The following is a 16,793-nucleotide window of genomic DNA, read 5'->3' on the forward strand; positions in this document are numbered from 1 at the left end:
TCTATTTAATAAAAAAAGTATCAAGAACGCTCAGGCAGATGTAGAATTTTCTACCTACTCCTCTGAATGTCAAAATCTGAATAAAGCTCAATGAAAGGAGAGGAGTTATTATGACATGACGAGAACCAAATCCCTGTAAGAGGTCACAGTCTCTTTATTACTGACTGATCATTAATAGTATATTCTTTTCAGGGAGGAACTTATTTCCAGGAAAATATTTTAATGAATTGCTCACATTGACTGTTACTAATAATTATTTTTAGTTTTAAATTCTAATGGTTTAATTTTTAATTGTATTTATTTGTTGGTTATGGTACATAAAATGATTTTCCACTTACAATAGTGGTAAAATGAAATAAAATACAATAAGAGCCTCACCAGTACCTATTTGTCTGCCTTTACAGCTAACCCACAGCGAGACAAAGTCACACGTATGTATATAAATCTTTAATTGTGCCTTTAAGATTTATGTGAATTATATTACTGCATTCTGAGAAATAATATTTAAGAGGATATTTATGTTTGTTTCACAGGTTACTACTCTACTGTGTATCCTGACTGGCCAATATTTTCACGCAACAGATACTTATCTCTCTTTCTCATTGTTAGTTCACCAATTCTAATACTGATTGCTATAATAACCATTTGGGTCAAACATAGGTATCCTCATTTAGTTAATCTGAACTGATAAAATCCAGAAAAAACACAATTCATTCATATGTGGTTTTTATTTTTTTTTCTTTAAAATAATGGTTGGGTATATTTATTTCTAATTTTAAAACATTTCAGAAAAAAATATGTTGCAGTAAACCTTTAATCAAAAGAAAAATCTGTTCAATTTCCTCACTCTAGAATAAACTCATTTTTTACCTTCCACTTTTCTATGAATAAGCATTGTTTTCAGGCTGCTACAGCTGTGACTTTCAGTAAGTAGCCCAGCCTCTGTCTCAGCTTCTAAAACTACAAAATGAATGTGCTAGATTTAGGTGATTCTAAATAAATGACTCCGCTGGCCCTCGTTACTAAAAACATTTCTACATAACTTGTTGCATGCTGCTTCAATTCTAAACATCTGGTTTTCCCTGCTCTCTTGCAATCTGAGGTCTTTGGTTTACCACTTTCTTAGACTCATAATAGTAATTAATGGATTTAAGAGGTGTTTTTGCTTGTGGGTTGTTTAATCTTAAACATAAAATAAGATCATAAAAAGAAGCCTAAATGTTTACTCATTTTCATTAAAGAGAACTCTGTAAAATCTGTATTTATTTTGCTGAAATCCAAATGATGGGACATGATTTTATTTAAAGACTAACCAGTGGCATCAAACACTGGAACTGATGGACAATTACAATAACCACATTCCACACATCTTTACATAAACTACCTAAAAATTACACCTAAAATCATGCTAAGGCAAAACATGCCAAAACAGATAAGGTGCAATGTATACAAAGATGTATACACCACTTAGCATTACATTTTTCAAAAAACACACAGGGAATACAATAATTCTTATTTATAAAGAACAGTTGTTTATATAAACACTATTTTGAAGAATGACACAAACTCAGAAAATGTAATCAGAGTATTCCTTATCACATAGGCTGTTGACGCCCCAGTATTTCAAAATACTTTACAAAAGGATATAGCTTCATGAGTTCTCATTTAGGGACTTTTTTTAATGCTACTTTTTCTTCTTTCTTTTTTCATCTGCTTCCATTTTAAGCTTAACTTCTTCACCTGAAAGAGCTCCCAGTTTCTTATTCTTTGCTTTCTTAACCTTTTCCTTGATGGCAGCCACATCAATTTTATTTTCAGTAGAAGCTAGACAAAATAAAAATGATACATGTAATCCTTTAGATTTTACCAAATAAAACAAAGAATATATATTTGGTACAATAATTTCAAAGTACTGTAATAGGTGAAAGGTCATGTTGTTAAATATAAAACACCTGCCTAAAGGAAAGTTAGACATTTTAGACAAAACAAATTATAAAGTACTTTAAAAATACATTAATAGAAATACACATCCAAATGGCACATTAATAAAAGTACTCATGCAAATGGCATTATAGATTACCTTTTCAATTACTGAATTCAACAATATCAAAGCTACACTTATTTTCCTTAAGGTGCACTTAAGATTATTTTTACTTATATTCTTTCCCACATTTTTAGAACTTTAGAGTACTCATTAATATACCAATTTTCCATTCTGCACATTAAAATAACATAGAATTATACTTCATGAAGAATATTAACATGTAGCCCTTCTAGCTTCCATGATTTTTATTAATAATGAAGATTTGCATCAAAATCTACTTCATCTATTACCACACATAGAAACTTAAAAATAGGGGTGCCTGGGTGGCTCAGTCAGTTAGGCATCTGCCTTCAGCTTGGGTCATGATTTCAGGGTCTTGGGATTGAGCCTCCAGTCTGGGTCCCTGCCTTGCAGGGAGTCTGCTTGTCGTCATCCCTATGCCCCTCCCCCTGTTCATGTAAGGAATAAATCTTTTTTATTTTTTTAATATTTTTTTCTTTATTTATTTATGATAGTCACAGAGAGAGAGAGAGAGAGAGGCAGAGACACAGGCAGAGACACAGGCAGAGGGAGAAGCAGGCTCCATGCACCGGGAGCCCGACGTGGGATTCGATCCAGGGTCTCCAGGATCGCGCCCTGGGCCAAAGGCAGGCGCCAAACCACTGCACCACCCAGGGATCCCAGGAATAAATCTTAAAAAAAAAAAAAAAAAAACCCTCAAACTTAAAAATGAAAATTTCCAAATATTAGTTCAATAAATGACTAGTAGTATTTTACTTAATAAGGTTTTAGTAATAAAGGTAATAATCTGAGAATATCTGGAGATCCTCCTAACAGAACCCAAACCATGGACTCAATGCCAAAAACCTGAACAACAGAGAGATGAAAAAAAAAGTAGCTTTTTCTCACCATTTAAAGAACAGTATTCAGAGCACAGAAGAATCACAAAATAAACCATTATCAGACTTGAAACCTTCACTATCATGAAATAGCTACATCTCTAAACATTATAAACACAGATTAAAATGGCTACTGAATAATCTTTAGGGTAAAACTCACAGGCTGAACAAACTGTAAATTATAATGTTTATGACACTAACTTTACATAACCAATGATCTACATAGAATACAGTATTTAAATTACTGATATAATTAATATAGATACTAAAATAGTACTGGTAGGTCCGGTTTTGACCAATGGGTCAGCTACAATGATGCCAGTGACTTTTCTCCCCTCACTGTGCACTGGCTACTCTGGAAAATTACTTCAGAAAGAGTACAAGTGTTACTAGTGGGAAGGAAAATGTAGAAGAGAAAAGGATGGATCAAATACAGCTAGGAATGGAGAAGAAAAGACACAAAATTGTTTTGAGTCTTGAGGGAGGGGCAGATAGAGAAAATCCTTCAGCAGACTCCCCACTGAGCACACAGCCTGAGGCCCGGGGCTCTATCCCAGGACCCTGAGCTCATGACCTGAGTCACAACCAAGAGTCTGATGCTTAACTGACTGAGCCATTCAGGCACCCACTCTGGGTGTCTTTTTAATAATAGCCCCTAAGACCATCCTGTTATTTTGATGGTGTCCTTTAGCCCAAGGTCATCAGAAATCCGTAACAATATAGGAATGGAACTTTAAGCCACAAATCACATAAATAAAGAGAAGAAAAGCGTAACTTCTGATAAGCTCTAAGGGGCATGATAACAGAGCTTGGGGAGCTTGATGCGTTAGTTATTTTTACGTCTACAGAGGATTCATTGCTCTAATTTATAGATTCACAACAAGTCCTTGTCCAGCACAATCAGAGGTCAGGAGAGGACTGTCAACCCAGGATACTCTTAAATAGGCATTAGCTGCTAATAAAACACCTCAGTGATCTCATCTCTAGGATTAGTGATTAATGAAATGTCAAGAGAACTGATGAAAGATAATGGTTATTTCTTTAGTTAACACTCATAAAGAGATTTGGACAAATTCACTACTGGTTTACTTTTTAGATAACAGACTTCAACATCATGCCAATAATTGGAAAATAAGCATTTACCTTCCTTTGGTTTCACCACTGGTTTCTCTTTAGGTGGAATAAAAGCTTTGTTTCTTTCCTCTTGTCTCTTACTGAGAGCTTCTGCTTGTTTAGCCTGCATTATTATAAGAACGATTTATCGTTAAGTCTATACTATCAATGTTGTGAACTAGATAAGAGTCTTACCTTTGCGGCTTCCATTTTCTGACACTTCTTTTTTGACTTGCCTTCAGAAAATATTCACCACTAGCCAATTCTTTATCAATCTGTTGAAATCAGTATTTACAATTATATCAGAAATAAGGTAGATGGGAAGTCATTTCCTAAGAAAGGCATAATGCCCTTGGGATAGAAATAGTAAGGTCAAAAATCTATGATTAGTTTATAAAGGCAGTGACATAAAAAAAGATGTGCTCTCTAAGCTGAAGGGAATACACACAAAAAGCACAGAGGTAGGAAAGAGGTGATGTGTTCATGAAATATACAGCAGGCTGTTTTAGATGGGATAGAACATCAATGATTCAGGAAGATGTGAGGAAACTGGAAAGATAATATGAGGTATGCTTGAAGAAACATGAATGCCAGGTGGAGAGGGTGGGCTATGATTTAGAAATGACTGCAGGCTTCTGAGAGAAATAGAGACCAAAGCAGCATATAGAAGGTACAGAAGATGGGGATCCCTGCGTGGCTCAGCAGTTTAGCGCCTGCCTTTGGCCCAGGGCATGATCCTGGAGTCCCGGGATTGAGTCCCACATCGGGTTCCCTGCATGGGGCCTGCTTCTCCCTCTGCCTGTGTCTCTTTCTCTGTCTCTCTCATGAACAAATAAAATCTTAAAAAAAAAAAAAAAAGGTACAGAAGAAAGAAGATAAAAACACTTGGAATAAAGTAATGGCATGCAAAATGAAGAGCTAGAATTGTTAGGATTTGGGGACTAATTCAATACTAATTAGAGAAAGCACAGCTTATTCATTCAATATATAATTGATTTATCTCAAATTTACACAGATTAAATCTAAGGCAACATTTTAAACTCTTAATAATTACTAACTTCTGGGATCCCTGGGTGGCGCAGCGGTTTGGTGCCTGCCTTTGGCCCGGGGCGCGATCCTGGAGACCCGGGATCGAATCCCACATCGGGCTCCCGGTGCATGGAGCCTGCTTCTCCCTCTGCCTATGTCTCTGCATCTCTCTCTCTCTAACTATCATAAATAAATAAAAATTAAAAAAAATTAAAAAAAAATAATTACTAACCTCTTTACACAATTACTAATCATTTAATTCTTATTAACAATCCTTTGAAATAGGTATTTTTATTATCCTCATTTTATGTACAGGGAAATTGAGGCATGGGTAGGTTAAATAAATTGCCAGTCATGAAGCAAGTAAGTGGCAGAAGAAGTCAACTGGGACATTACTGTTTTTAGAAGCTTAGTCATAGAAGAGAAAGATAAGACAATTACTAACCACAGGACAGGCCCATAAGAAGTATGGCAAGTGTTATGGAAGCACAGTTGAGTAGTAAGATCACTGTACCTTCCCCCAACTAACAGTTCCTTTCTTTGCTTCCCTTTCCAGAATAGACCTCTTGATCCAACATTTCTGTTGTTTTATCACCATGATCTAGTAGAAAGGAAAGACTTTAAGATACAGCCAAGGTAGGGAATCATGAAGTAAGATCCTTCAGGAGACAGACGAAGACAGATTCAAAGAACAGGTGAAGAAAGGTTTGGTGCAGATGGAAAAGAAATCATAGGTGAGAGAAAAGGGAAGTTGAAAGAGTTCTCACTTGAGGGTCTTAAATATTGCCATAAAATAAAATGTAATGTCATCTGCTAGAGGTGAGAAGGTGCTTCAAGAATTAAGAGGACAGAGAACTACCAGACAACAGTGAGGATCTGAGCCTGGAAACGCAAAATTATAGTGGATATAGTCCAAAAATAAGACTTTCTCCAGCTATGTTTAGCAGCCACATTTTGGGAAAGAAGTCAAATTTTAGGACTGACCAAGTTTGAGAGTTTTGCTGGACAGATGTGATAGAAGGAAAAAGCAGCATAAAAGAAAAGTGACAAGCAAGAGAGAAAAGGAAATTTGGGGCAAAAAGTGAAGCCAGAAAACAAGTAAGAAAATGAGAGGCATTCATAACTTCTATTTTAACAAAAGGGTACAGATGTTAGAATTTAGGATTTCAAAACTGGAGCAGTCTGGACAGTCCGGGTGGCTCAGCGGTTTAGTGCCGCCTGCAGCAGGGGGCCTGATCCTGGAGACCTGGGATCGAGTCCCGCGTCGGGCTCCCTGCATGGAGCCTGCTTCTCCCTCTGCCTGCGTCTCTGCCTCTCTTTTTCTCTGTCTCATGAATAAATAAAATCTTTAAAAAGAGAAAACCCAAAACCCCCCAAAAAACTGGAGCAGTTATTATAGCACATGGTCATAGGACTGATGCTAAAGCAGAGTGAGAGCATTAAGGGTTAAATTCTGTGTGTGTGTGTGTGTGTGTGTGTGTGTGTGTGTGTGTTAATCCATGGAATCTTTATTGTGGCCACAGGGGCACAACGGACAGCAACTACCTAGATATAGTTTACATTCTTACTGTGCAGCCCCTACTTCCCACATTCACATACTTAGCCGATTTACACTTACCTTTGGTTTCTTATACCCTGCCCCCTACGTGTACACACACACACACACACACACACACAGTCTACCTAAATAACTCTCCATAAACTTTCTAACGAAATAGGTTAAAATAGTATCCCCCTCATGTAAAGAAATTCAACACTTAATACTGACCTGACTTTCTGGCTGTGGTGGTGAGAATGGTGTGTATTTTTTCTTAAGTTTTTTTCTTTGGTTCCTTCCGTTTATTCACATTTTGTGCTTGAACTGTGGCAAGAATCCTTCCCAACTTTGTGATCTTAATTCAGAATCTTTTGCCAACTCTTGTTTAATCATTAAGGTCTTTAGTCGTGGCGATACATAAACAAAGTAGGAATTTTTAATTAATTTTTTTAAAAAGATTTTATTTATTTATTTATTCATGAGAGACACAGAGAGAGGAAGGCAGAGATATAGACAGAGGAGGAAGCAGGCTCCATGCAGGGAGCCGAATGTGGGACTTGATCCCGGGTCTCCAGGATCACGTCCTGGGCTGATGGCTGGCACTAAACTGCTGAGCCACCCAGGCATCCACTGGAATTTTTAATTTTAATAAGCAATACATTTGTCAAACTAAGACATTATAAATATTCAATAATACAATTAAAATGAGTAGTTCTTAATCTCCTCAGTAGGAGCAAAAGATTCCATAAAAAAAAAGTAATATCAAATCAAGCATCAGAAAACAATTAGAAATTTAGATTAAGAAATGCAGAATTATTGGGGCGCCTGGGTGGCTCAATTGGTTAAGCATCTGCCTTCGGCTCAGGTCATAATCTCAAAGTTCTGAGATTGAGCCCTGAATCAGGCTGCCTGCTCACCAGGACCAGGAAGTCTGCTTTTCCCTTTCCCCCTCCCCTTCTCTCTCTCTCTCTCTCTCTCTCTCTCTCTCAAAAAAAAAATAAAAATAAAAATAAACAAATAAATGAATAAATAAAAACGCAGAACTATTAAAATAGAGATCAGAATTGAGATGAGACTAAGCTTTTCAATCATTAGTTCATTAAAACTCTTAAAATTTGGGGAGCCTTGGTGGCTCAGGGTCATAATCTCCAAGTCTGGGATGGAGCCCCGCATCAGGCTTCCAGGGAGTCTGCTTCTTTTTCACTCTCTCCCTCTGCCCCTACCCATCACTTGTTCTTTCTCTCTCAAATAAATAAATAAAATCTCTAAAAAACAAAAAAATCTTTAAAATACAAATTATTTGGAGCAGGGAGAGTTCTTAATTAGCAATGTTCCCTAAAAGCTGGAAGTTTTGGGTAGCACTTTAATTATCACAGGGAAAGAAAAAAGCAAACTTTCTCTTGATCAGACAAAAGCAATATTCTCACATTTCTCCCACTCCATTTGAATTCTGTACACATTGGAACATCAAAGGATGCCAATCAGGCATCAGATACAAGACTAGCTCTCTTTATCTTTAATTTGTTCTTTCACCCCAATCTAACAGTGATTTCATAACTTCATCAAATTTAAGTGGATTGCTTCAAAAATACTCCTCATAAAATAGTTCATTACAGCATGGTTACATTCCCAGGTATAATCACGAATGCTGTGCACACAGGGATATAACAGATCTCTCTCTGAGTTTATAATTCGAGAACTTAAAAAAAAAAAAAAGTCTTAATATAATCTGACATATTCCAAACTCCACTAATAGAAAAAAGCAGAATTCCAAACAGTCACATCTTTAAATATAGTAATGGGCCCATAATCCAAGAAAACTTGATTGAGATCATCGACGACCAATTCCATGAAGCTTATGTCCTTTGTATCAGAACTACGCCATACGTTACCACACAGCAGAGACCTAAGCCTCCACGGATATAACTCCAGGACTAAGGTAGTTGGGTGTGCAGAACTCTACCTCTACCCTGAATAATTCTGCTTTATCTGTTTTGTGCATTAGGCTTCCATAAAAGATTTAATTTCAGGAAAAGTTTCTGCACCTGAAAGAAGTCTGACAATCACTGTTACAGTAACATATAATTAACCCACTTTAACGTTACACATTGGATGAGTATTCTTCATAGTATCTAGGACTACTTTTTTAACCTGAAATTTGCAAAGAAAAATTAATTAGATACTTAGAAAGATTTTAATGAACTAAGTGGAAGGGGATTAATACACTGCAACATATCTTCCAAATTGAATACAGTAGGCCTTCAACTGCTCTGAGTGACTCATAGATGTTTCCTAATAGTCAACTTCTCTTGGAAGCAATGAATTTTCTCAACTTTACTGCTAAAATGTAACATATAGAACTAATACAATAACATTTTGGAACTATGGAATTTAGGGAGAAGGTAGCTAGATTTAGTCAGAAAATATGGGCTCAATAATGGGAATGCCACTTCATAAGGGAAAATCACCTAACTGTCCTTTTCCTGCTTTCTCGTTTGTAGTACGGAAAAAAAAACTACCTCAAGGCTCTGCTGTAAAAATTAAGTAAGATGATATATGCAGACTTCACAAACTATAGGGTATTCAATATATTTGAGTTATTATTTCCACATGAGAAAAGGACCAACAACTATAAGATCCAACAGAATTATTGTATTCTAGGTTCTGGAAAGGGAACAAGACCTCACAGCCAGATCCAGACAACAAAAGGAGTTAATAGACACAGTAACTGCTCCACAGATTTTCTCATAACATTAAACTTCACAAGTTAAAAAAAAAATTGTCAATCCATTAAAGATTACACTAAACTTCAAACCAAAAAAATGTATTTTAAAGGAAAGAAGTTTTCAGAATCTGACCTCTACTGGTTTATATAGGTTACTGCAAATAACAATATCACCATTCAATTCTCTAATTACTTTAGCACATGTAACTACATCTTTCCTGTATATGCTACAGACTAAAATCTTAAATACCCATTTAAAACTTGCAGTGGAAAGAGAAATGATGCCCAGACCTTCTAATTCAGGAATGGATACTTCCTTAGTTCCCGAAGGTTGACTATATTATGTTAGGATCTAGGAGTGATGACGATTCCCTCAAATAACATGAAGCACAAAGTATTCACCAATGGGAAATCAAACAAAGCATATTATTATTAAAAAAAAAAAAGAAAGAAAGAAAGAAATTGAAAAACAGTGTATTATCCAAAGAACTATTATAACTGATTTAATTTGTTCTATACTAAAAACTAACTGAAGATAGCAAATAGTTCTCACCTCTTTTAAGCCACTAAAAGGTCCACTGACTGAAACCATGTTTCCCTGAACCATAATATAACAGTTTGTGAGTTCCAAAGCCTTTACCAAAAGAAAAGTTGAAATTCAGTACAATGAAAAACTAGTGACACAGGAAGACTCTTAAGTTTTCCACTGATAAAAAGTACCTTTAACATAGATCCTTTGGGACCCATGAGACATTGTCTTCTTTTCACAAATCTTTATTTCTTACTAAACAACCTATTTTAATTATGTCACAACGCAACATTATCCTCAAGAATTCGTACTGCCTTTGGAAACATGAAGAAAATATTCTTTACAAACACATTTGTTTTCAAGGCCCAGGCTAATGAAATCTAAGCAGAAAAATGAAAACTCTAAGATGGAGGGATGCAATGTTATATGTTATCTCTAATGTTGATGCAAATAAAGCAAAGTTTTTGTAATTCTAAATTTACCTGTTCAAATGATACACTTCTTGCTAAAAGTTTTAATTAGGTCTCTGGCCCTAATGATGATACATGGATCAAAAGTCTTCTTTGTCGTACATATTGCCCTCGATCAGGTCCAGGATTGCATTAATGTGCTGCAAAAAGCAAAGAGCAAATACACAACTGTCTAAAAATCAATTCAGTTTTAGGTAATTATAGACAGCCTATCCTAATCAAACTATTAATTACTGTAAATTAAGCTCTCTCTAATTCTATCAATTCCCCCCTTGAAGAAGCTGAGTAGTTGATATAAATAATGAACACTTGATTACTTTCATATTTCAAAGAAAATAAAAAACTCAGGCAACTGAAACCATTTGTACTTACTTGGCTTTAGAACTTTGTACTTATTGGGATAAAGATTATTTCTAGTTTAAAAAATATGTTATCAATGCAAATGAGGTCATACTTAAGACCTAGGGTGAAAATCTAAAGCTACATATAGCTCCTCTATCCTGGACCGGGCTCTGATCTGCCATCTGCTCCTTTGGGTTAAGAATAGACTTTCCCTTCAAACTTTTTTCTAGCTGGTTTGTATTAGCTAAATACAAAGCGAAAACAAATTCTCACAGGTTCAGAAAGAAGCAATAAATGGAAAATTACGCATTAACTCTTAATAGGAAGAACCAGATTTCAACAAAGCAAATTAAAATGTCATTTTCTGACTGATAGTATGTTGTGAATAATATTTCAGTGTAGTGAGTGATGAACAGTTCAACATAAGGTTTGGTCTCTATGAGTTCACAAGTCTAATCTCAGAGGTAGCTGTAAAACAGCTTGCGGTTTGCTGAACCACCCTAATACCTAATGGGCACAAACAGCTCCAGAGCAGTCACCTAGATGAGAAATACATTTTATATCACAACCTAGTGTGTGCACATGTGTTCATGTACACATATATAAATGAACCCAAAGCTTCATAAAATGAAACTTATCCTTACCATATGTGATACGTTATTTTTTTTATTTATTTTTTTGGATGCATTCCTTTTTATAAAGGCTCATTATATCCACTAAATGGGATTTCTTGCTCCACTAATGGGTTTTGCAATCCATAGTTTGAAAAACAAAAACAAATATACTGCTCTAGGGAAACGGCAGCAGCTACATATAGGGCAAGTTGGCCACACCCCCCTCTTCCATTTAAAATGAAAGTTAAGAAACCATCCAGGAACGGGCCTCAACTCAAACTACACAGAAACATGGCAAATATCACAGTATAGAACAGGCATCCTGAAACTTGGAGTTCACAGAAAGTCCATGAGATCCCTAAAGTTCTAAAGGTAAGTGAATTTTTCAAAGTAATCTATTACTCACAAAATAAAAAACAAGTGGATTATAAGAATAAAGCTTATACCTAGGCTGTTTAAAATACCAAAGGAACCGGGGTACCTGGGTGGCTCATTCAGTTAAGCATCCGACCGACCCTTGATTTCTGCTCAGGTCATGATTTCAGGACCATGAGACTGAACGCCATGTCGAGCTCTGTGTTCAGCAGAGTCCACGTGGGATTCTCTTACCCTCCCCCCAACCTCTACTCGCACATGCACATAGGCACACACACTCGCACTTACTCTCTCTAAAGATATTTCTTAAAACAAAACAAAACAAAAACACCAAAAAACAAAGGCACATTAACCATTTATGCTAGTACCTTTAAAAAAAAATCCACCAGCATACATACTTATTTATATATATATATATATATGTAAAGGTGTAAGGAGCAAAACCTCAAAGAAATATATAAAATGTGCATACATGTTCATTCAAGGCTCTTCTGTACCAAAGGCCAGCACTCTTTCAAGTAAGCCTCTCTAGATTTTGGGAACAAAGTTGCAAAACTGCTCTCCTCCAAGAGGCCTCTGGGATTGTCCTTTTTAGAAAACGCAGGTTCCTTCCAACCATCAGGTACAGTGAGGAGTTCTGATTCATCTAAAGAGGAGAAGAAACTTACACGTAAGATTTTACCCTTCTCTTGGACACTTTTAAAAATGCTTATATGCATATATTTACATGTTTCCCAATACTCCTTGTAGTTCCTATTCTCATGCTCTTTAGATTATTCAACAAAGAACATGACTCCATCATTATTTATCAACATACTGTATTAAAATTAACTGTCTATACTTCAGCCTCCTAAGACAAAGTTCCTTAAGGGCAGGGATGCTCCTCGGGTCTACAGTAATTCGCATATGCCTGACAGTAGGATACTCAAAAAACTTATATTGTACTACACTAACTTAAAGATCCAAATACTGCTTTGTTTACATGACTATTTTCTTTTCTTTTTTCTTTTTTTTTTTTTTTATTTATGATAGTCAGAGAGAGAGAGAGAGAGAGAGAGAGAGAGAGGCAGAAACACAGGCAGAGGCATAAGCAGGCTCCATGCACTGGGAGCCCGACGTGGGATTCGATCCCGGGTCTCCAGGATCGCGCCCTGGGCCAAAGGCAGGCGCCAAACCACTGTGCCACCCAGGGATCCCCTACATGACTATTTTCAATATAAATAACCTTTTAGATTTTCCTGAACTGCAGCATGTGTGTGTATATGCACAGGCATATATATTTGTGTTTGTATATTTGCACAAACACAAACTTAAAAGCTGATATTCTGCTGTAAACTTTCAGTTACCGTCACTGGTATATGGTTTTAGACTTTCCAAAGAGTTTTCATATGCCTTATTTCTGTATACACCTTCAGGACAACTGTGAAAGGTGGGAAGAATCGGTATTATTTTTCCCATTTTATAAAAGACATTCAGTCCAAAAAGATTAGTGACCTGTCTAAAGGGACACAAAGGTAATTCAGCCTAAATCTCCTTTCAATAAAATGAAATGTCTCTTAAGGGCATAAAGGATCTCCAACATCATATATTAACACTCCTGGTCCTGGATTTTAGGAATCTCTTAAATCTAACAGCGACACTTTAATTCAATACTACTCAAAGGTATGACCCATAGACCTGCAGTATCAGCACACACTAGGAGTTAGTCACAAATACAATTCTTGGGCTCCGACTCAGACCTAGCAAATTTGAATCTCTTGGATGAGCCCCAAGAATCTGTGTTCTAATAATCTCATTAGGAGATTCTTACACACACCAAGTCTGAGAAAAGGGCCTTTGTGGTTTGTTATACCCCACGGTAAACTTGCTTCTGTTTCTCACACTCACATCCAGTTTATTATTGCTGGTTCAAATCACAGAGAATTAGCTAAGCTTCATAAATCACTTCCAAAAAAAAAAAAAAAAAAAAACAACCCACCAAACCCTCAAGTTCTACAACCGTGATTACTTAAAATATGTATCTTACCAAGTCTCTACTCAATTTAAACACTTAAATAGCTACAAATTAAAAAAAAAAACCTAGCAAAAAAATTTCACAGGAGTTTCACAATAGAGAAGTGCCAATAGCCCCCAAAACACGTGAAAAGGTGTGGCCTCATTAGTAATAAGGGAAGCTCAAATTAGAACCCCAACCAGACAGCATTTCACACTTACCAAAATGACAGAAATCCAACCTGCAGAGGGCATCAGGCGCTGGCGCGGCTGCAGAGCAAGGAGAACTCTCACCCACGGCCGCCGGAGCGTCTCCAGCGTTACCTGCACTACTCTCATTCAGGGATGCCCGTCCCATGTGCATAATGTGAGAAACCGGAACGTGCAAACCAGGAGATACACACGGAGACGTTTACAGGAGCGCTGCTGGTAATGGCAGGCAGCGGGAACAACCCGAATGTCCACAAACAGCAGAATGGAAATATACAGAAGTGGACATTCATGGAAGGAAACAGCATCAGTATCAAAGGAAAATATTAAACGACAGCTACGCGGATCACCTTGACTCAGTAAGAAAAATAAGGCTAAGCCTCGGAAGCAAGCAGAACATCCAGAACCCTCTTGCATTCGTAAAAATTCAAACACTGAAAGCATCAAACCATTCCGGGCACGGGCGGTAAAGATTATGTGGAGCACAGAAAATGATCAGAACGACTGGGAACGGGAAAGGGCAGAGGTAGAGAGCGCTCCTCGGGACTCGGGTGCGGTCCCGCTGTATCTCCCATGTGCTGGCTTTACTCTCAGCGCCTCAGACCCTGCATTCCGCTGAATCTGTTATGTGACTACAGACTTCTAGGACACCTCGCTAAGGGCACAGGGAGAGCTCGAGGTCCCAGGACACCTCCTGAGGGTGAACAGTGAGAGCTCGAGGTCCCAGGGCAAGAGCTCGAGGTCCTAGGACACCTCCTGAGGGTGAACAGTGAGAGCTCGAGGTCCTAGGACACCTCCCGAGGGCCCAGAGGGAGAGCTCTAGGTCCTTACTCCCAGGACACCACCTGTGTCACTGGGTGCACAGTGAGAGCTCGAGGTCCTAGGATACCTCCTGAGAGCCCAGGGCGAGAGCTCGAGGTCCCAGGACACCTCCTGAGGGCCCAAAGGGAGAGCTCGAGATCCCAGGACACCTCCCGAGGGCCCAGAGGGAGAGCTCGAGGTCCCAGGACACCTCCTGAGGGCCCAGAGGGAGAGCTCGAGGTCCCAGGACACCTCCTGAGGGTGCACAGTGAGAGCTCGAGGTCCCAGGACACCTCCTGAGAGTGCAGAGTGAGAGCTCGAGGTCCCAGGACACCTCCCGAGAGGCAGAGGGAGAGCTCGAGGTCCCAGGACACCTCCCGAGGATGCACAGTGAGAGCTCGAGGTCCTAGGACACCTCCCGAGGGCCCAGAGGGAGAGCTCTAGGTCCTTACTCCCAGGACACCACCTGTGTCACTGGGTGCACAGTGAGAACTCGAGGTCCTAGGATACCTCCTGAGGGCCCAGGGCGAGAGCTCGAGGTCCCAGGACACCTCCTGAGGGCCCAAAGGGAGAGCTCGAGATCCCAGGACACCTCCCGAGGGCCCAGAGGGAGAGCTCGAGGTCCCAGGACACCTCCCGAGGGCCCAGGGCAAGAGCTCGAGGTCCCAGGACACCTCCTGAGGGCCCAGAGGGAGAGCTCGAGGTCCCAGGACACCTCCCGAGGATGCACAGTGAGAGCTCGAGGTCCCAGGACACCTCCTGAGGGTGCACAGTGAGAGCTCGAGGTCCCAGGACACCTCCCGAGGATGCACAGTGAGAGCTCGAGGTCCCAGGACACCTCCTGAGGGCCCAGCGGGAAAGCTCGAGGTCCCAGGACACCTCCTGAGGATGCACAGTGAGAGCTCGAGGTCCCAGGACACCTCCCGAGGGCCCAGAGTGAGAGCTCGAGGTCCCAGGACACCTCCTGAGGGCCCAGGGCGAGAGCACTTGAGGTCGGCGGCTCACCTGGGCCACCCCGCTGCCGCCGCCCACCCGCCCTTTAGCCGACGGCGTCCAGCCCCGGCCGCGAGCGCAGGCCCCCGGCGCCCCCCCGACCCTCGGGCCCGTCCGCACCTGCACAGGCGTCTCGGCCCCGCAGCGCCGCCGGTCCACAGGCCCGGCCTCCCCCGACCCCCCCGGCCCCCAGGCGGACTGCACAGAACCGACGCCACGTCCCCGGCCAGGGGCAACGCAGCAGCCACGCCCCGAGCCTCGGTTCTCACTCGAACTCACCTCGCTTCTCCGGCTTCGGCTGCTGCGGACGAAACTCAGTTCTCGGTTCGCCGGCGCCAGCCCGTGGCAGCAGGAGGCCGCCATGTTCCAGCTGCTTCCGGCGCTACCGGAAATGGGGCTGCTCTCACATCCTACCGGCTATTCCCCGGAAGTGGGGCTGCTCTTACATCCTACCGGCTATTCAGGCCTAAAAACCTGTTGGCTCGAAATGAGTTCCATAGAACGCGGACGAGGAGGTCTGCGCAATCCCCGTGCGTGCGTACGCCGCGGCCTGCGACGGTGCCCAAGCTACCGGCGCTTCTCCTGCGTGGCCAATGGAGAGCCGCGGACTGTTTTCCCAGGATGCACGGCAACCACGGAGGTCGGCTGCATGCTGGGAGTTGTAGTCCAGCGCTATGGGGAGGCTGGAGGCCCAGCTCTGCTGCGTACAGCCTCCTGTGGGTCCTTGTGTGTATGTAGCTCAGGGTCTTGGACTCCGGGGTTCGGTCGCAGCGTTCAATCGTCGGCAACCGGCTGCAATTCACGTCACCCACCCACCCACTCGTTTGATGATATGTATTTGGCCGTCAAGCAAGCACTGGGCCTAACTGGGAAGGCCAAATACGGAGATGCCTGGTCCTTGATGGCAGAGACTGGCACAATCGCTACCATTTACTGAGACTACTTGGTGCCACGCACTTTATTTGCATTTCCAATTTATAAAACAAAACTAAAACTGATGATTTTTTTTTGTAAGACAGTCTTAAAAGTCTGTTTCTGATGGTACGTTCCCAGGGTCTTGGTACTTCTTCTGAGCCAGAACCATGCAATTAAGTGACGCTTCTCAAGTATTCCCAAAACG

At 40.4% G+C, this 16,793-nt stretch overlaps 2 protein-coding genes across 10 annotated transcripts in view; one reads left to right on the top strand and one right to left on the bottom strand.

Moving 5' to 3' along the window:
* GLIPR1 (GLI pathogenesis related 1) overlaps positions 1 to 709 on the top strand; it is a 17,434-nt gene extending 16,725 nt beyond the window's left edge. For both annotated transcript variants that reach the window (XM_055328013.1, XM_055328014.1), the window contains exons 5-6: positions 405 to 431; positions 534 to 709. In XM_055328013.1, coding sequence (XP_055183988.1) covers positions 405 to 431; positions 534 to 688 — 182 coding nt within the window. In that variant the 3' untranslated portion in view covers positions 689 to 709. The remainder of the gene's footprint in view (positions 1 to 404; positions 432 to 533) is intronic.
* KRR1 (KRR1 small subunit processome component homolog) overlaps positions 1 to 16,238 on the bottom strand; it is a 20,063-nt gene extending 3,825 nt beyond the window's left edge. The window contains exons 1-6 of one of the 8 annotated variants that reach the window (XR_008664813.1): positions 15,953 to 16,238; positions 12,150 to 12,323; positions 10,359 to 10,486; positions 6,854 to 7,021; positions 4,252 to 4,331; positions 765 to 1,824 (exon numbers count right to left, since the gene is read on the bottom strand). Coding sequence is in view for 2 of the 8 variants with exons in the window: in XM_055328015.1 (XP_055183990.1) it covers positions 1,685 to 1,824; positions 4,087 to 4,180; positions 15,953 to 16,036 (318 nt within the window). In the remaining 6 variants the exon portion in view is untranslated. Of the gene's footprint in view, positions 1 to 746; positions 1,825 to 4,086; positions 7,022 to 10,358; positions 10,487 to 12,149; positions 12,324 to 15,952 lie in introns of those variants that run through there. The other 7 variants (XR_008664809.1, XR_008664811.1, XR_008664810.1 and 4 more) reach the window with 7 other exon arrangements.
* Between the last annotated feature and the right edge of the window lie 555 nt (positions 16,239 to 16,793).

Source organism: Nyctereutes procyonoides, unplaced genomic scaffold (assembly GCF_905146905.1).
Source record: "Nyctereutes procyonoides isolate TBG_1078 unplaced genomic scaffold, NYPRO_anot_genome, whole genome shotgun sequence".
In the NCBI taxonomy this organism is placed as follows: Eukaryota; Metazoa; Chordata; class Mammalia; order Carnivora; family Canidae; genus Nyctereutes; species Nyctereutes procyonoides.